Consider the following 20,382-nt stretch of genomic DNA (forward strand, 5'->3'; position numbering starts at 1 on the left):
TATTTATTTTAACAGAACGCACAGTGTTTAATCTGCCTGTTAGAGTGACTTTGCTCCCCTAGGACGTTGATGGGCTCCAGACCTCTGCAGCAGGCTGTTTAATGTTCCAGTTGTGCAGCTCTGGTGTTATGGCAGGTCCTTGCTGCTGCTTGGTGTTATTACCTATATCCATTCAGTCACGGAAATGCATTTGCAGTGACTGATGGGGGAAAACCGGTTTTTATTGCCAAAAACATTGCGTGTAAAACATTTTAACCCCAGAGGTTAGGGTCACCTCTCAATTTACTGGCCTCCATCATTTTTTTAAAAAAGGCCTTTGTTTTGAAGGAAGTCAGTCAACTTAATTTTTCATTGTCTTGTTTGACTGCTTCCTGTTAGTATGGCTTCTCCGTTTACGAAGTGTCAGTATTTTGGCAGCATAGTTGGTTTAGTGACGCTGTGGAGGAAGTCCATGCTTGAATGCTGCCATTTATATCCTATATATAATAGCGGTTGTTGAAGGCGGTTTTCACCTCTCCATGACATATTTCTTTAGCTTCAACCAACCAGAGCAAAGTTCTTCAACTTTTCCCCTCGGGATGTAGCTTTTAATATCAACAAAGTCAACTTACACAATGGGCATAAGCAAAAGGCTGTTCTGTAAAGCAGAGAGGTTCAAGTCCCTTTTAAACCAAGTATACAGTAGCCTTTTATTTGCGTACCATTTTCGCTGTTTTCAGTGGCTCATTTAAACCTGACAGGTTTGTTTTTTTCGTGACTCAAGAGGTGAAGCACAGGGTGGTGTTAGTGCGTCACTCAAAGTGTCACACACTGTTCTCACCAGCGGGGGAGAAGAAGAAGAAGAAAGAAAGTTTCTGCTTTAGAGGTGTGTCAACTTCAGAAGATGAAAGCTCTGCAGGTCAGTAATAGAAACTGAAGGTGCACATTTCTGCACCTGTGCACATTGTCCTAGCACCTTTGCACATCAATTAAAAAATTTAAAATAAAGACCACAGAGCAGGTGCTTTGACACCAGATACATTTTAAACAGATAAACTTTGACTCAGATAAGCAGATGTTTGGGTCTGTGTACTCAGACTTTTGTTTTACTTTTTGAGGTTTTAAAACTAGTCTTGTCTGTTCTTTTGTATTTGACACATTACTTTTTCCCATTATATTTGTAGTTATACAGACCAATTACAGCCATTGCAGTCACTTACTGCACAGTGTAGTTTTTACACCTACCTAATTGTCACTATATGAGCCAACACTGATTAAGTATTGCTGACTGTTCCACCACAGTGTCATTCCATAAGGGACTAAAAAGATAACATAAAGAGTGCTGCTGAAAGGATGCCATCTGACTCTTCTTTCTCATTGAGTAGTTTAGTACCTAAGATTGAAACATGCAACAGATGTTTTTTTACAAAAAAGATCCCACAATCTGGATTTCTATGACTGGTCTGGCAAACCTGCTACTGACATCTGCTACACTTTGTGTAAAAGCGATTGCTGTCATCTGTCCTAAATGGATTCCCATTTAGTTTTCAATTATGATCCTTGGTCCGTCACACTACCGAGTCTAAAATAGTCCTCCCAGTTGACTTGTAGTTATACCCATTAGGGTTTGATATGTTTTAATTAAATCTATTTTTTTTTTGACTGAAGAGGTTTATCTCCCTTAACGTGTCCCGAGAATTCATCTTATCAATCTTCTTTGAGCTCTTACTGTAACTATAATAATCTTTTTTTTTCTGACAGTGTGACCAAAACTGAAGACAATAGTCTAAATAAAGTCTTACTGGGGCATTGTAAGATACTAGTCAGCAGCCATATCACCCTGCAACTCACAACTGGCAACCCACTGAAGCTAAGCAGGTGTGAGCCTGGTCAGTACCTGGATGGGAGACCTCCTGGGAAAAACTAAGGTTGCTGCTGGAAGAGGTGTTAGTGGGGCCAGCAGGGGGCGCTCACCCTGCAGTCCATGTGTTTCCTAATGCCCCAGTATACACTATACTGTAAAAAGGTGCCGTCTTTCGGATGAGACGTAAAACCGAGGTCCTGACTCTCTGTGGTCATTAAAAATCCCAGGGCGTTTCTCGAAAAGAGTAGGGGTGTAACCCCGATGTCCTGGCCAAATTTCCCATTGGCCCTTACCAATCATGGCCTCCTAATAATCCCCCTCTATGAATTGGCTTCATCACTCTGCTCTCCTCCCCACTGATGGCTGATGTGTGGTGAGCGTTCTGGCGCACTATGGCTGCCGTTGCATCATCCAGGTGGATGCTGCACATTGGTGGTGGTGGAGGGGAGTCCCCATTACCTGTAAAGCGCTTTGAGTGGAGTGTCCAGAAAAGCGCTATATAAGTGTAGGCAATTATTATAATTATTATTATTGTCATTTGTAGGGATAACATTTAATAATCTTTACTATATACCCAAGCTTTTTATCACTTCCACATATGTTTCTATGTCTTTCTGTGGAAATAGGAAAAATTTGCATAAATACCCAAATTTCTTGTTTAAATTCTTGTAGCTCCATATCACCCATGCGATATGCCGTATATAACATATGTTCTTACTACTAGTGTGGATCACTTTGTACATATCAACATTAAATTTCATTTGCCAAGTGTCAGCCTAGTGTGGATTTTGCCTGTGACTTTTTTTTTAATTCCCTTGCTGCTGTGTGTGTTTCCCTACCCTTTAATTTCTGTTGTCTGTAAATGCAACTAATTTGGTAACTAAATCGGAATCTAAATCATGGATATAGATCATGCCACATCACTGCAATATGTTATTCTGCCTGTTAACCAGTTCTCAGTGTGTGTGTGCAGACATTACATTGAATTAACATTTTATAATCAAAATGTTATGATGGACCTTCTGGGTGTCAGAATATATAATGTCTGTGAATTTTAGTGTTCTCGATTGTCTTTGCTGGCTGGGTATTATAATGTCATAGTTCTGTTTGTATTCTCCTGGTATAGCTATAATTGTTTTTTTCTGTAACTTAAGAAGGTTGGTCTATTGTTTCTTGGTTCAGTTTTGTCCATCTATTTATGAATGGAATTGTGTAATCTGTGGGTACTGCTCTCATTCTAAGCAGGAGCTGAGATACCCTAGCTTGGGGCCTGCAAACATTTTCAGCTTGTTTTTGATGCCTTTTGGACCTCAGTGTGCTTTATGATAAATTACCCAGTACTGCTTGAACTCATTCTAGACCACAGGGCATGTTATTGGTGTCTCCAGTTGTAGAAACCTGTATTTAATATTCATTTAGTGGGTTTATTTTGTCTGTATCATCTTCTAATACTAATCATTTGTTATCTCTGGAACTATTTACCCTTGCTTTTATAGTTCCTTTACTGTTACAGCACTAGACTTGAAAGTGTGCTGTGCTTTGAATTTTTGCCTGTTGCAATATTCACTTCTATTTACTTTTCGGTCATTCTAGTGTATTTTTTCAGCTGCACATTTCTCTGATTGCAAATCTAGTACATACACCTTTTCAATAGGTGATTTGGATAAGGTTAAATCCCTGGTGTGATAGGAGGGATAAGGCTGTTAGGAGTTTTTAACTGATCCCCATACTTCATCTTAATGTGAAACAGGGAGGATTAAGACATTTGTTTAAACCTGGATGGTAATCTATGCATAAGAAATGAAAGGAGGCCCACCTATCCTCTTTGCCTGCTGGTAGTTAATTGTTCCAGTTGATTGAGAATCCCATCCAGATGTTTCCTGAAGGAAGTCAGAGTCTCTGCTTGCAATTATTTAAAGGTTATAGATTGCAATTCCATATCCTATAATCCATGCTTTTGCTTTTAACAAGTGAAGAAAGCTTTATTTTATTTTTGATTGCATGCTGCTTAACCAAATCAAATCCCAACAGTGCTGTTGTATCATGAACATCATTGTATGGTCCTCTCCATCACTGCATGTTGATGCATTCTGTATTATTCACTGATGGGGAACACCTTTATTAAATTAAATTACTCGTTAGTAATCATAAATTCCTATTGGTGGGCTTTTCATTCTTTTATTCATTTTCGTTCTATTAACCTAATCTAAAATTAAAAATTTGCGTTCGGTTCTATTACATTTTTAAATAATGTATGCTAGTGTTAAAATATTTTTAAAATTCTTGAAATCTCCCCTTAGGTCCAGGTAGGTCCCATATCATACAACAGAGAAATATCGTCCAGCGGTCATGCCCAGTACATGATCTAGCAAAAAAGTGGAATATTCTTCTATATATAATCTTCTTCACATTTTCTCATGAATAGATTTTTGCCGAATTTGGAAATGTGGGTGAACTCATGGGGTCTCCTGAGTCTGCAAGTGGTAATCTTTTTTTAGATAGAAAAAAGTTATTTTCAGTAATTAAGATGCGTTGTTGATACATCCAGCTGGTAACTGTTGATTCTCAGACTTATTCATTCCTTAGAAATGTATGGGTGAATATAGGTTTTTGATGTAGCAAAGATAACCAGCAAATCATGTGTAAAAACAGGAGGTTGACATTTCTCACACGATCTGATATGCCTTTTAAAACCAGACCTGATTTGGAACCAATAGTGCTACTGTATATTAAAAAAATAACGCACATCTCAATATGTTCTCTAATGAACTAATTCCTGCCACTGCACACTTACATGAAGATCATTTCTTAGGTAGTCTACTGTCACCTATGCCTGATAGTTTGTAGACATTTACAGTCTCGGTTTGAAGACTCAGACCTCAGGCGTTGGGGTGTAAGGATGTAAGTGTTATGACTTTTGCTGTTGTCTTTACAGTGTCTCGCACCATTTGTTTTTCTTCAAGTTCAAGTTCTGGGGTTTCAAGCAAAGCACAAGAGAATAAGAAAGATGATTATTGCTTGGCTGTCTTGTCATTATGCAGATTAATACTTTCGCATTTTTCCCTCACAGTAAATGTCCTTCAGCCTGATAACGTTCTCTCAACTGGGTGAGGTTATGACTTAAGAATGATTATACAGTACAAGAGGCAATCCTGTGAATGCCTGATTTTCTCCAATTGATTTCAGCTGACTGTGCCAGGGGTGGAAGAAGACGGATTTTGAATTTTAAAACGGGAAATGAAACGTCTGTATGTAGAAAAGATAATATAATGTATACAGTAATACAAAAGGTCATTTTAATCTGTCTTTGAGCAGTGTCATTGTCTGCGTATTATGAGACATTTTTCAGGATGATAAGGGCTTTAAAATGCAACCGGATAACCTGTTATGTTCTAATTTACTATAATAGACCTTTGGAATTGGAAAGCTTATTTTTATTCAGATTGCTTTATGTGAGAATACTTTCTGTTACTTGCTGACAAGATTTCCTGAACATCACGATATTGAAAAAGTACCTGGTGCTAGTAAGATTCAGTTCCAAAGGTCAAAGGTAAAAAGGTGAAAGGCATATTGTCCATCCATTTTTTAAATTTGCTTATCCAGTAAGGGGGCAGCCAAAGGCTAACCCAGCAAGCAACAGGTGCAAGGCGGAATACATTCTGGATAAGATGTTAGTACAATGCAGAGGACATATTGTTTGAGCCATAATTCCAGACCCTTTTTTTTCCCCAAGGACAAGTAAACATTTACAAAGAACAGTTATTAGTTAGTAGTTAACTGATCCAAGGATCTCATCCAGTTGTTTCTTGAAAGAAGCCAGGGTACAAATGGCTGGGTTGCTTGTTCCATATTTCCACAAACTTTTGTGTCAAGAAGAGCCTCCTGTGAACTCTTCTTCAGAATGAACAGTGAACAGGTACACTAGATTGACTTTGTTGATGCCTTTGAGGAATTAGAAACTTGTACCCACAAGTAATCCATAAGGATTTAATTAAAGCTATACAGGGTAGCAAGAATCAGTTATGAATTAGGAGTGGGCTTTAGAGATGCCCACTCATATATGGATATCCGTATATAGATTTAATATACATATAAGAATATGAAATCCATATTTTGAAAATGTTTGTATGTTACAGATGTACAGTAATATAACTAAAAGGGAAGACATCTTTATCAAATGTATACTACTAGTAAACTGTCGAATTCTAGTACATAAATCGAATATGCTGAAAGGAAACAAGACCAACCCAGGATCATGGTTTAAATGTAGTCTTTTTGGATTGAGCTAAAAAAAATTACTGTAATTCACATTTTAGTCATTTCCTCATCAAATCACCGGCCGTATGTGACACAGATATTTTGTCAATAACTCAGAAATTTGTAGCAGACGCAGGATATGGAGCTTCTGAAAAATGTATTTTTATGTTGAGGATTTTAAACCACTGTTGTGTTTGTTTGTGAATGCATGAGTGAAGTTGCTGATCAGTTTTATTGGTGCCATATGTTGCACAGACACAAAAGCAAATGGCAAATAAAAGCTATCTGAACTCAATGTGCATGGTGCTGTGTCTCCAACAATGGTTAAAAAAAGCTTTTAACAATTCTTACTGCAGCAGCTCCTCATTAGCATCACTGCCTCTGGGTTTGGTAGAGTTATAGAAAGCAGTGGACAAACTAAAACATATCGATTGCGATGCACAAAGTTTGAAAACGCTTGGCGGTTGTTCCTGACCTGTATTTTTAACCTTGCTGACACACAGGATGACAACTGGGGAGAGACCACGACGGCGGTCACAGGAACGTCCGAGCACAGCATCTCCCAGGAGGACATTGTGCGAATCACAAAGGACATGGAGGACAGCGTGGGGCTGGACTGCCGGCGCTACCTGGGCTTGGCTGTGGTGGCGGTGCTGGGCCTGCTGGTCTTCCTGACACCCATCGCCTTCCTGATCCTGCCCCACGTGCTGTGGCCCGACAAGCTGAAGTCCTGTGGCACGGCCTGCGAGGGCCTCTTCATCTCTGTGGCCTTCAAGCTCCTGATCCTGGTGATCGGGGCCTGGGCCCTCTTCTTCCGCCCCCCGCGGGCCCACATGCCCCGCGTCTTCGTCTTCCGGGCCCTGCTCCTCGTCCTCATTCTCCTCTGCGTGGTCTCCTACTGGCTCTTCTACGGCGTGCGCATCCTGGACTCCCAGGACGAGAACTACCAGGGCATCGTGCAGTACGCCGTCTCCCTGGTGGACGCCCTGCTCTTCATTCACTACCTGGCCATTGTGCTTCTGGAGCTCCGGCAGCTGCAGCCCACCTTCTCCCTCAAGGTGGTCCGCTCCACCGACGGAGAGGCCCGCTTCTACACCCTGGGCCAGCTGAGGTGAGCCACCGTGCAGAAAGCTCAAACAGAGGTCGGGTCTGAGCACTCTTATTGAAGTGTCTCTTTCTCCCATAATCTCACACAAAATAACAGTCAGTTGCTATAGGAAAGATATTAAATAAGTGCTGGCTGTTGTAGTTTAAGGGACAGTGTAGACTCCAGTCGCACTATGGCGTTTTAGGTTTTATGAGCTGATTACCGTACTAATTATACTCATGAGATTGAGGAGCAAACATCGCATTGTTTAGATTTCATTGGGAATTCTTTCACTTTCTGTTGGTATTGTTAGTGTCAAAAACATGATTATCTTTATAATGGATAGGCTGCATTCACTGCAACAAGAAGAAAAAAAACATCCTCATTCAGTGAGGGAGTGAGATCTAAAGCTGATTTATTTAATAAGAGTCATTTTGCATTTTGGCCATGGACTTTGAAGCAGTGCACTAATTTTTTAAGCTACTCAGACTTATTAAAGGTAAGTGAGACAGCACTGTATTGTGAAGAAGACAGAATGAATAAATTAAGTTCTTAAGTATAAATTTCATGCCAGTAGATGATGGGAGAAAGACTGGAACATACTTGATAATGTGCCATATGCGCAGCCATCTAAACTGAAAATAACATACAGAATAGCTAATTTTATCAACCTTGACTACATGGTTCTTTCATTTTTTTAATGTGAAACCTCTCCTCTTCAATTTTGCTACATACAGGGGATCCAAGAATAAGACACTGAAGGGAGATGTACAGAAATCTGAATTTTAAAGATGTGTAGCAGTGGATTCTGAGTACACACTGTTGGAATCAGTTAATGTTTTGTGGTTCTGCATTACAGAACCTTGTGCGCCTCATCTGATACAGCATCCCATCAGACCACTTCCTGAGTTGACCGTGCATAAGAAAACAAATGCCAGATTCTGCAATGGACAGGGGTCATGTTTGGCCATGTGCATTGACAGTATCTTATGTTTATCATGGTACAGCTTTATCTCTATTAGCAGACCTTAAACAATTTGGGGAAAAAAACATCCACATTGCATGCTGAGCCATTGTTATCAGAACCAAGATAAAATTATAGTCTTTGGCTTTAAGGGTGTAGTCTAGTTATCATAATTACAGCAGCTGAAGTCATAGGGCATATTTATCTCCGCTTTGATGCTTAACCGACTGTTTCAAACTTGTAAGAATTCTGAGAAGCTGTTCCAAACCATTAATACTTCAGCTACAATATTTAAAAGACATGTGTTGATAAACGTTTTGGTATTTGTTTAATAGTTGTATGTCTCCACAGCATCTCCTTTGAGGAGCTTTCTATAAAGGCTGTTTTCATTGGGAAATCGATAAAAAGGCAAACAAAATATTAGGATGTAAAGGTTTATTTCATGCTGAAAGGAAAATAAAATAGATACAACATTTCGGCTGTGGAGCCTTCTTTGGGTGTGAGGAGGAGGAGGATTTGGAGCTGTTAGCTGTAAAAACATCTTTACTGATTTAATGTTGCTGTCAGGAAGAATAATTTGTTGTTTGAGGGAAAACATGATAGAATACAATAGTTTCTTGGAAAATAGGTGAAGACTCTGAGTGTTGCTCTGGGTGTTATCTGAATCGAAGGAAAAGGTGTTGAATTTAAGACAAAATCCTTTAGGAATGGTATTATTACAACAACATCTGTAGAGGAATAGGAAGTCTAGTATTCGATCTGTTCCAAGACTAGTAAAACTGGATTTAGAATTTTCTAAACCAATTTGGCTGCTACTGTACATTATAAAACAATTATGGAATCATGGAAAACAAGTCCTGGAATCAGTCCAGGGAAGAGCAACCACATACATACATTCCTGGACTTAAGGGAATGCCCTACACTGACAAGCTGAAGGAACTGAGCAGAGAAGACAATGAGGGGACCTAATGCATAGAATTCAGTCAAGGACTTTGGCCAGAGGACACAAATATGAACCGGCTATGCTGACAACAGGAGGCACGTTATTACCCAAACTATATACCCAGGCTTCTCTCTAACGTTTGAACTAGATCCTCAGATCAATTAACTACAAACTATCTAACAGGCTTGGTGAGCTGTGTGGCCTCCTCTCATTTGTAACCTTTCTACTGTTCTCATGTTTCATCAAAGGAGTGGACTAACGTGGGAAGACTCATACTTACGGTTTCAGTGCTCAAACCTAGTTTACTTCCTTCAGTTGAGAACTCATGAGAAGATCTTTACGATACACAATGAGCTGTAAAATGACACATTGAGTTTTAAATTGAGCATAGGCTGTTATTATATTGCTGCTGAGTGCTGTATAAATGAGGCTTTTTTGCACTGCAATTTCCCTCATGGGATCAATAAAGTATCTATCTATTGGGTGCACTGACGTATAATTTTTAAATGCATGTAGTTCCACAAGTGGTTTCTGTAAGATGATTTGCGTGGCAGGAGATATTGTTCATTTATTCGGGATACATACAGCCACACTGTTCAATACTGTCTCATAATAAGTGATCACTGAGGGATATGATGTCACCCATTTCTGTACTTGATCTGCTGGAATTTGTATATACATCATCACATCATGTATCCACTACAGGGCCTCAAACCTATCCAGGGAAGTGCTGGGTGTAAGGTGAGACACAACCTGGATGGGCTGCCAGTCCATTGCAGGGCACACACAGATTCAACACAGACACACACACTCACACCAGGACCAATTTTCCCAGAAGCCAGTTAACATACCAGTAGGTTTTGGACTGTGGGAGGAAGCTGGAGGACCCTAAGGAAACCCATGTGATCATGGGGAGAACTCCACGCAGATGATGATAATAATAATAATACTTGCTTACACTTATATAGCGCTTTTCTGGACACTCCACTCAAAGCGCTTTACAGGTAATGGGGACTCCCCTCCACCAATGTGCAGCATCCACCATGCGCCAGAACACTCACCACACATCAGCTATCAGTGGGGAGGAGAGCAATGTAGCCAATTCATAGAGGGGGATTATTAGGAGGCCATGATTGGTAAGGGCCAATGGGAAATGTGGCCAGGACACCGGGGTTACGCCCCTACTCTTTTCGAGAACCACCCTGGGATTTTTAATGACCACAGAGAGTCAGGACCTCGGTTTTACGTCTCATCCGAAGGACGGCGCCTGTATAGTGTATAGGACAGTATAGTGTCCCCTTCACTACACTGGGGCATTAGGACCCACATGGACCTCAGGGTGAGCGCCCCCTGCTGGCCCCACTAACACCTCTTCCAGCAGCAACCTTAGTTTTTCCCAGGAGGTCTCTCCATCCAGGTACTGACCAGGCTCACACCTGCTTAGCTTCAGTGGGTTGCCAGTTGTGAGTTGCAGGGTGATATGGCTGCTGCTGCAGATAGAACCCAGGTTCCATAATTGAGCCCAGGGCTCCAGTAATGCAAGGCAGCAATACTAACCAGCAAATACTTAATGCCATCATGCTGCCCCCATATACTTAATACACAAATAAATGTAAATATTGAGCAACTGTGGGGGGTGGGTGGGTAATGTGATTTTCAAATGACTCTCACTCCATTGCTCTGGATGTGTTAAAAAAATATAGAAATACTGTATCGGTAGCCTTACTTCAAAATTATCAGCGGTGAATGATGACCTCTGTTATGGTGTCAATGCCAGGCTTCTAAAGCCATTTACTGAGACCAGTCAGTAGGACTCAAGCTGGTGGAACTTGTGCAGCAGATTGGGCATTCAGGCCACGTGGAAATGATGAATATCTGATTAAATTCCTGTGCACTTAGAACACATTTGTCGTCTGAAGGAAAAGCTAAAGAGCAAAAATGAAAACGCGCACGCAGATATCTGCTGTGGTTTGTAGCCAGTGTGGTAACACATGCCTCCTGGTTAAATTGAGTTTAGAAATTTTTAGATTAGCATACTTTTGCATATCTTTGCATACTTTTAGTTCCAAATTCTGTTCCAACCAAGGAATACAGACTTTTCATGAGGCAACTTCGAGCATAGTAAGGTCATTTGTTTTTCCTATTTGTCTTCCGTAGTACAGGAAAATTGTCCTCTTGAATTTAGACATCCCAACCTACTCGTCAGCCAACGAATCTAATTTTAACAGATATTTCTAGAAAAGAAACGGAATGTGATGTGTGCATTAGTTTAGCATACTTTGGTGGGGATGTCATTCAGTGTAGACAATAGTTCGAAACACATCGACATGGTGGAGTTGGGACAAGCGACTAGTTGTCCCTGCAGATAGGAAGCACATGGTTTGAATAAGGACGTGGTGCCTGCAATTAAGTTGCTTAACGAAATTACCAGACCGACTTGGTGCATGTTTTCAGAAGCTATTCATGGAATGTGTGTTAAGTACAGTGTTGGTGAGGGCTTGGCTTGGGAGAAGCAGAACTGCCTGTTTCACTTGATCTGCGTACTTATCAGTTTTATCCAAATTGCAGGAGCTGTTGGGAGAACTGAGCAGTGCCAGACAGACACGCCCATGCATTTTAATCATTCATTCCCCGCCGCATTTCCAATGGCGACTGTCAAAACGAGCTGGGACCTATTTGCGGGTTTATTGATTGTGAACAATAAGAAAAGGCCCTTAAAGCTGTATGTTGGGAAGAGCTGCAGAAATGTGGTGATATGCGCACTGTTTTTACAACTGTTGTTTGCTCTTTAAGACTCAGTAATGCCAGCGGACCATTGTCGTGATCAGATCGGTTAAAAATACAAGAAGAAAGTAATAATATATGAAAGAGCAGGGGTTCATAATCCTGCTCCTGGAGTCTCACACACCTGCTGGTTTTAATTCGAGTTGAGCTTAATTTAGTTTATTGAAACCTTAATTAAGAAATTGCTTGATTGGAACATTTGCAAGTGCTTCTTTCTACTCCAAAGCTTGGAATTTATGTAACCTAGAAATTGCAGTAGTTAAGAGGCAACGTCCAACATGTTTAAAACCAGTTTCTAATGTGTACTACTTGGAACCAAATTCATTTGTATGTGGGTAATTTAAATCCAATTTCCAATGCTGAGTTCTTAAATGTTTTAAAGGTAGAAAGGAACAGTAAATGTCATGATGAATAAAGACCATAGTCAACGGGTCCTGTCTGACCCTTTACAGACAGAGTACCCATCATTATCGGAAAGCTTGAAGGATCGTGGAATCCTGTGCTGGAGTTATGGAATACAAGGCAGGAATATATCCTGTTAGATGTGCAAGTCCATTCCAGTACACACGCGTACAGACACCGAGAGAGAACCTTCAAATTCCAGCCAGAAGGACCCCCAGCCCAGAATTGTTACCAGAATCCACGTGCATTCGGGCAGAAGGACTAACACCTGCACCCCCTAGTACCGTCCCCTTGTGGAGCACAAAGGGAGAAAATGTTAGAAATGGAGGGGGAAAACAGCCTTGAACTTGATAGGAAAAAAAAAAACGTTTTTGAAGGTTGTGTGCACTGGTTTTGTTTTTTCAGCATCCAGCGTGCAGCTGTCCTGATCCTCGAGAATTACTACAGAGACTTCCCTGTGCACAACCCTGCTCTCCTGACCGCAGCCAAGTCCCGGGCCGCCAAGCACATGGCCGGCCTGAAGGTCTACAACGTGGATGGTGAGTGCAGCTGGCCTCCGCAGGTTCTCAGCAGTTAGTAGACGCAGACGTGATGGTGCTCAGCTGTCACTCGAGGATAAGGGTGGAAGGTAGCGTGGTCTGAGCCCCTGTATACCATGAGCCTGCCGATGCTTTAAGATAGATTCTTGGTTTCCTACATGGTTATAGTTAGGTTTTTTGTTCATGCAGAAGAATAATTTCGGTTTTGTAAATGGTATTATTCTTATTGCGATTACAACTTTATTATGTGTTAAATATATTAAATCGCATTTCAGGGACATGCAAACTGGGCTCTAAGGGCCTTCCCCTTTTATAGATCATATTTCCCCAAAAGTCTTCTTTATCAACTTCTTCAACATTACTTAGTGATGTCCGTAATGCATTTCCACCTCAAATATATCCACGTGCCCCCATTGTCTAACATTTCCATTTAAAAATTAAATGATACCACCCTGGTCATATTATATGCAGTAGGTACAAGAGGATTTACAGCTTCAGTAAAGTACAATATGGCAGTACTTAGGCATCCACCTGAATTGATGTCTAATGTCAGATTCAAATATTTAAAATTGTGTGTGTGGAGGCCTTCATAGAATATGAGGAATGCTAAAAATCCATTTGATTTTGTCATGTAAAACCCATGCTTAAATTTTGTAGCCATCAGGCAGAATGAAAATGTCTCCCAGATTGATCAGTCTTATCATTTAGCTGCATCTCAGTTCTGCCTTATATCACACTGTAAGGAAGAGGCAGCACAAGAAGAGGGAGTTAGATAAGGTAGATAGGGAATGATTAAAAAACCAAGAAGGGGAAAAGAGGGACTAAAGCTCTCAGTGTCATTTTAAAGATGTTGTATGCCACACTTCAGGGCATCACAAGATCAAAAAAACAAGTAAAGGCCGTGTGCTCTGTCCTCCAATGTCACCGACAAGATGAGGAAAGATCAATGTCAGTGCCTAAGAAAGAAGTACTATTGGTGACATTGACATATTAAGAATGCAGGCCAACCCATTGCAGTATTCAGATTGTATAAGGATAAAGGATAATCATTATTGGAACAATATTTTGGCTTGATGGATTTGAATCTCTCTCTTAAAGTCATATTTAATTCTAAAAGAAGTTTGTTTTCTTTGCACCACTTGTCTGGTGTTGGGAGTTTTGTAACTGAACTCGGCACTCAAGACCTGTGTGTGGGAATGTGGCCCGTGCATTCAGTCCTTGGAGATCCACACATCACAGTCGGCTGCCCTTTTAGGCAAATTGTACACACTACAAGCCCTTCACAACAGAGATGGCTGTTATATTGCAGGGAGTTTTGACTCAGGCTGTGCCAGGCTCACAGCCAAGTCACAGTGCCTTCTGTTGGGCATTAGACCCGAGCCACATTTTCCCAGCCCCAGTGCCACCCTAGCTGTCCTACACCTGAACTTGGCTGCTACCTTCATGCAGACTTTCCACCAGCACACATCTCTAGACTCTGAGTGAGCACCTCCAATGGTCAGACCAGCAGGGTCTGGAATTCAGGGACTCTGAATAAGCTCCTCCACTGGTCCGACCAGCAGGGTTGTTACTGCAGGGCCTCTGAATGAGCTCCTCCACTGGTCCAACCAGCAGGGTCTGGACTGCAGGGACTCTGAATGAGCTCCTCCACTGGTCCGACCAGCAGGGTCGTGACTGCAGGGACTCTGAATGAGCTCCTTCACCGGTCCAACCAGCAGGGTCGTGACTGCAGGGACTCTGAATTAGCTCCTCCACTGGTCCAACCAGCAGGGTCGTGACTGCAGGGACACTGAATGAGCTCCTCCACTGGTCCGACCAGCAGGGTCTGGACTGCAGGGACTCTGAATGAGCTCCTCCACTGGCCTTCACACTTAAGATTCCTGCAAAGAGATTATAGATCTGTTATAAATGATGTTTTGTATTCAATGTTCAGTTTCTTAATCATCCATTGCACAGTGTACAGTGTACCACTGTTCTACTGTGATGATAATGCACCAAAATGCTGTGCAGCCAGCAATACACAATTATTCACTGGGAAAAATTGAACGCACAATGATTATGCTGTTTTTTGTGTTCGGTATCCTTGCAGCCTTAGCATAAGTTAAAATTAGCTCTTGAAAAATGGTAATTTTGCACATTAGCATAATACTAATGTGAGTTTTTAATAAACATGGCAGTGAGGCCCCAATGCACAAATGTCACAGATTAGAAGCTGTGAGTCTTTTAAGTGTACAGGTATTATTTGCACTTTTTGGGAAATTCTGAAGGGAAAGTCTTATCTTTTGTCAAATCGTTACATCTGTTTAATAAGAGAAGACAATGAGTTGTACTTACATGTAATTCACATTTTTAATGATTCCATTTGCAGCACTGAGTTCAGTGGTACAGAATGAACATCCTCACCTGGTTTTTGAGCACACCAGCTATAAGCCTAGACTCCTAAAATCCACGTTACTTGAGAAAATGCTTTGAGCACAAATTTTAAATGAAGGTGCGCATTCTCCAGGGTTTAATCACCAAGTAACCCCTGCAATGCTATGTAGTTGCTGTAAGCTCCTTCAGGCAAACCTCTGTGAGGAAACGCAGAGAAGGTTTTTTTTTTGAGAACACAATTAAACCAACAGCAACACCAAGGCTTGTTCGCATTGCTGCTCTCTCTCTTCCAGGAGATGAGTCACTGCATGGTCAAACACATCATCTGCAAGGGTCTGGATTTGTTCTGGATTTTTTTTTCCTGTTAAAAGCCTTTTTTTACACTCCCTCTGTGCCTTGTAGCAGAAGAAAGAGTATGTGCAAGACAAATATCAGACGGTTTCCTATCTGAAGCCTTCCATGTCACTGGCCTGGATAGGATCTACTCCCCCGTGACCCTGAATTGGGTGAAGCATTTAGAAAATGGATAGATGGATGGACATCCATCCCTAATGCCCAGAGGACAAAAAACAGTACCAGTCGCTCACTGGTAAATCCATTATGGAAAAGGGAGCAAAGCAATCGTGATCAAGTATATTTAGAGCATGATTGCAGTACAGTACGCTGCATAAGGTATGTTTTCAGTATACTGAAAAGTAAAAAGAAAGAAGTACAGTATAATAAGCACAGCATTTCTGCTGTGGAGCACTCCCACACCTTCTGCTTTGCAGCGTGGAATTAAGCTCTGCTTGTTCTTTGCAGCCCACAAGCTGATGCAGCTCCCCTCTCTCTCAAGGGTGTGTTTTTATTTTTGTAAAAGCAGGTCATGCGTTTGAACCGATTTGTAGTTTGAGAACGGAGAGCGTGTGCAGTTTGCAGGGAAAGATGTATCGACGACCAGCACCCCACATGAGGCTTTTTTTGCTCAAATACTTTAGGAGATGCTTTAAGAAGAAATTTTAAATGAAGGCACGCATTCCCCAGAGCATAGACCTGGAAACGGAGTGTGTGCAATAAAGTGAAAGGGCATGTCTTATATTAAGTTAATATTTCCAATAAGTCACTTGTGCTTAAAAAAATAAATAGAACTTAAATACAGTACACAGTATGTGCATCCTTTAATATTGAGATATATATGAATAAAAAAGAAGCAATTTCTATCTGAACTGTTGGTTCATTATTGTTAATTGTCAAAAAGAAGGATAATTTTGTACTATATGATATAGTTTATTAAACATTCATGTTTACTCTTCTTATTTAATAGGTTTGACTCTTAAGCCCTGGGCTTAAGGCGTGCGTTCAATTCCAGGTTAAACAATGCTGTTGTCCCTTCACTCACAGTGCTCCAGTAAACCGTGCAGCTATACAGATTTGTACAAACGTTACTTTGGATAAAGACCCTTTCTGAATTAATAATAATATTGGCATTATTGAATAGCATTGCTTATAAATGAAGAGTGTGTGTATTCTTTTTAGATTTTAGTGAAAAATGTATAGGCTAAGCAGTAAGCAAACCAACACATTTTGTACAGAATATGACATTTTACAATGGACTGTACCGAGCTTCCCAGTAAAAAAGACAATTTTAATACAAGCCACTGTGTAGGTGCTTGTTGCATCCATATATTTTCTCACTGCTTCATCCAGTTCATTGTTGTGGGGAGAGCCAGAGCCTATCACAGCAAACAACAGGCACAATGTGCGATACGCACAGGACAGGACACTAGTCCATCACAGGCCACACACAGACATAAACACACTCGCAGCCAGGTCAGTTTTCCCAGAAGCCAGTTACACTACCAGCATGTCTTTGGACTCTGGGATGAAGCTAGACCATCTACTGAAAGTCCACACAAACATGGGGAGCACATACACAAACTATGCAGATAGCGCCCCAGTGCCAGAATTGAGCCCAGGGATGCAGTGGTAATCACTGTGCCACCAAGCTGCCTAGTTTGTTACATGTAGATTCTTAGGCTTTAGATAGTTTCTTTTATAACTGTGAGAAAATCAAAAAACAAGAAAATATCAGTACAGTAAGCACCAAATGACTTGGTTTGTACACTAGCACTATGCCACTGCTGAACTGAACATGTTCTCATACTGACTTCCTTGGCTTTAATGTAAACTGGCACCAGGTGTCTTCTAACTAGGTTCTAATGAGATGTACCCGTTCACCAAAATAAAATCAATTTTTGAAAATGGCTGGCTCACACAGACTGTTTCCTCCCGGAAGCAGGACAACTGTGAAGATTAATCAGAGCTCACGCTGGGGCATCCTTGTGTTCTCAGGTCCAGGGAACAACGCGACAGGACAGTCCCGGGCCATGATCGCAGCCGCTGCCCGCAGGAGAGACTCCAGCCACAACGAGCTTTACTACGAGGAGGCTGATCACGAGAGACGCGTGAAAAAGCGAAAAGCCAGGTGATTCTCTTCCTGTGCACAGAGCAGCACACAGTGTCCCATCGCAAACCAGAGGCTGAACAGGGCTTCTATCAGTCCTGCTGGGATTGTTAACTAACACCTGGCAACCTTGGTGAAGTCAGACCTTTTAGTGACATTTTTTCAGTCTAGCAGGTACATTTTATGCTGAAAATATATTCCATGATTCCTTCTATTGAGTAAATCAATTGTATCCAAATGTTCCTTTTGTGAATTAGAATCCATTTTCTTGTTTTGACTTAAACAGAATTTTAAAGCCTTAGTGTCTCCAGAATGAAATGAAGCCCACTATTCAACACATTCGTTTAAAGTGTTGGGGGAAACGAGAAGCTTATGGGGTTTTTAAACTATTAGGAAAGCCTCCCAGTGCTCAGTGTAGTAGTCTGAGGTCTGATTTAATGTAGTTGGGAAGATGTACTGTCCAAGGGTGAGCAGCTGAAGCCTTTGCAGTTTTGTCTTGGAGTTCAGTCTGCTGACCTTGCACAACGCTGACAGCACAGCAGCTGAAAAGGTGGTTCCCAAGATTTGAAAGCTTACAAACAAGAGGAGGCCATTCTAATTTCTTACTGATCCCAGGACCTTCTCCATGTGTTTCTTAAAAAAGCCAGAATTTCAGTCTCAACCACTTGGCTGTTTAGCTTGATACATATTCCCACAGCCTCCGTTCCTATGTAGTTTCGTATTGTGACAGTTGCAATGTCCACAGTCATGACTCTGCGGGGCTCAGCCTGCATGTTGTAAATGTGATTGTACTGCCCACTCCACTTAGAAGCCCTGAGACATGTTTTTTACAGCAAAACCAGCAAACCTTGAATCTTTTTTTCTTTCTGATTCATTTCTGATAAACACTTCATTCTGTCTCCTTCTGTGTCCTGTCCCACTCCCTCAGTTTTGAACTAAAGGTTTTTTGTTCTGCTTACTTAACTTGCACCCTATAAAATAGTTGTACTTTGTCAATGGTCAAATAACTACACTTACCCCGAATTCACAGTTACTACATCGGACTGTTTTATGTGCAGGAGGGCTATCCGTCCAGGAACGGCACACATTAGATATTGTCTACGTTATTACGATCTTGTTTGCTCAGGTGGACAGATTCCTTGCAGTAGTTTATCGTTCTACTTACAATCGTTATAAAACTAGGTCTGTAATTATAGAAGCTTGTGCTTTCTGTTGTTTTTACAACTATTTTTTCTTCACGATTCAGAACCTCATTGCCGTCAGTGTAGCTGCAAAAATGAACGTATATGGTATTTTGTCGCTCCAGGCATTAATAATCGTGAGAGTGCTGATGAACATGAAGTTGTACTTCATCACTAAATACCAGAATGCTCATCGTTATCTTCTATCATGACGTACTAATCAGTGGCATGGTTGCGAGATTTCTCCTGGGTAGTTGCAACGGCTCCGTTTCAACCAAAATATCACCTCCCCCCTCAGAATTTCAGAAGCCCCCTACAGATTTTTCCCCTGGCGCCAGCCCTGGTCCATTGCCTTTTAGTGTTAAGTCACCCCCATTCTAACTGCCATTACCTTTAAAGCTAGGTTGTCAATAAATTTTTTGTTTACACTTCTGTACTGGTGTTCTTTTTTTAGTCACAGTTCGAATGACTGGTTTGTGTGCATGTCTGTAGATATGTATTAAGCTGATCCTAATGTACAAGACAAGTCAGATTATGCTAAAATACGCCTAAGTTAACTCATTTGAACTTCTGGGAGGCTGAGATAAAACGTTAATGTGACAAGGGACTTCATAGACATACAGTACCTTATGAAGTGAAACATGAATGTTATTATGTTGCTGAACTAGTCTGTTATGCCAACAAACTTTATAGTTCTCCTTTCATTACTAGCCCCACATTCTGTTTAAGCTATGTCATGTAATAATTACTTAATTTTTTATTTTACATTTTATTTCTTATGTTGACAAGGTCCATTGATAATTGATAACCGATTTGATGATTTTCTGTCTTATACTCATATCTAACCACTTCCATAGTAGTAGGAACACTTATACCATGGAGTTGTGCAGCAACCTGTGGGATTTCATCATACCTGGGCTGCAGCCATGCTTAAATGCTAGCCTCCCTGAATACTCGCTAGGCTTTATGACGTTGCTTGAAATTTAAAAACCAGTGTAACTGTAAGGCACTGAGGAGATGTTTCATTTCAGTTTTCAAGAGGACATTGTGGAAGGTTGCCTTTATGACCCTGAACGATGTGAATTTCCGTTGAGCTTTTAAGTGTGGCCTTGCTGAAGGTTGTAGCTTAAATTCATGCCTGGACATTACTGGCTGCGCTGTGCCTTCTTAAGTGTAGGCTTGCTTGCTTCTCCTACCTGCCCTAGCTGTGCACGGTGTGTCGCCCCACTATGAGACGCTCACAAGTAGGTGTGACACTCTTCTACGCTCTCACGGCAGGCTGGTGGTAGCCGTGGAGGAAGCCTTCACCCACATCAAGCGGATGCAGGAGGAGGACCAGAAGAAAGCGCCAGGGGAAGTGATGGACCCCCGCGAGGCTGCACAGGCCATCTTCCCTTCCATGGCCCGGGCACTGCAGAAGTACCTCCGCACCACTAGGCAGCAGCACTGCCACACCATGGAGAGCATTCAGCAGCACCTGGCCTTCTGCATCACCAATAACATGACACCAAAGGTAACTACAGAAATGACTGCAACTCAATTCTCAGTTCCCCGATAATCTGTTTT

General features: G+C 41.3%; 1 protein-coding gene across 6 annotated transcripts in view; it reads left to right on the forward strand.

The window, feature by feature from the left end:
- vangl1 (VANGL planar cell polarity protein 1) overlaps positions 1 to 20,382 on the forward strand; it is a 93,163-nt gene that overhangs the window by 65,076 nt on the left and 7,705 nt on the right. For all 6 annotated transcript variants that reach the window (XM_015363863.2, XM_015363862.2, XM_069178806.1 and 3 more), the window contains 4 exons: positions 6,604 to 7,211; positions 12,686 to 12,819; positions 17,524 to 17,656; positions 20,095 to 20,329. In XM_015363863.2, coding sequence (XP_015219349.1) covers positions 6,604 to 7,211; positions 12,686 to 12,819; positions 17,524 to 17,656; positions 20,095 to 20,329 — 1,110 coding nt within the window. The remainder of the gene's footprint in view (positions 1 to 6,603; positions 7,212 to 12,685; positions 12,820 to 17,523; positions 17,657 to 20,094; positions 20,330 to 20,382) is intronic.

Source organism: Lepisosteus oculatus, chromosome 15 (assembly GCF_040954835.1).
Source record: "Lepisosteus oculatus isolate fLepOcu1 chromosome 15, fLepOcu1.hap2, whole genome shotgun sequence".
In the NCBI taxonomy this organism is placed as follows: domain Eukaryota; kingdom Metazoa; phylum Chordata; class Actinopteri; order Semionotiformes; family Lepisosteidae; genus Lepisosteus; species Lepisosteus oculatus.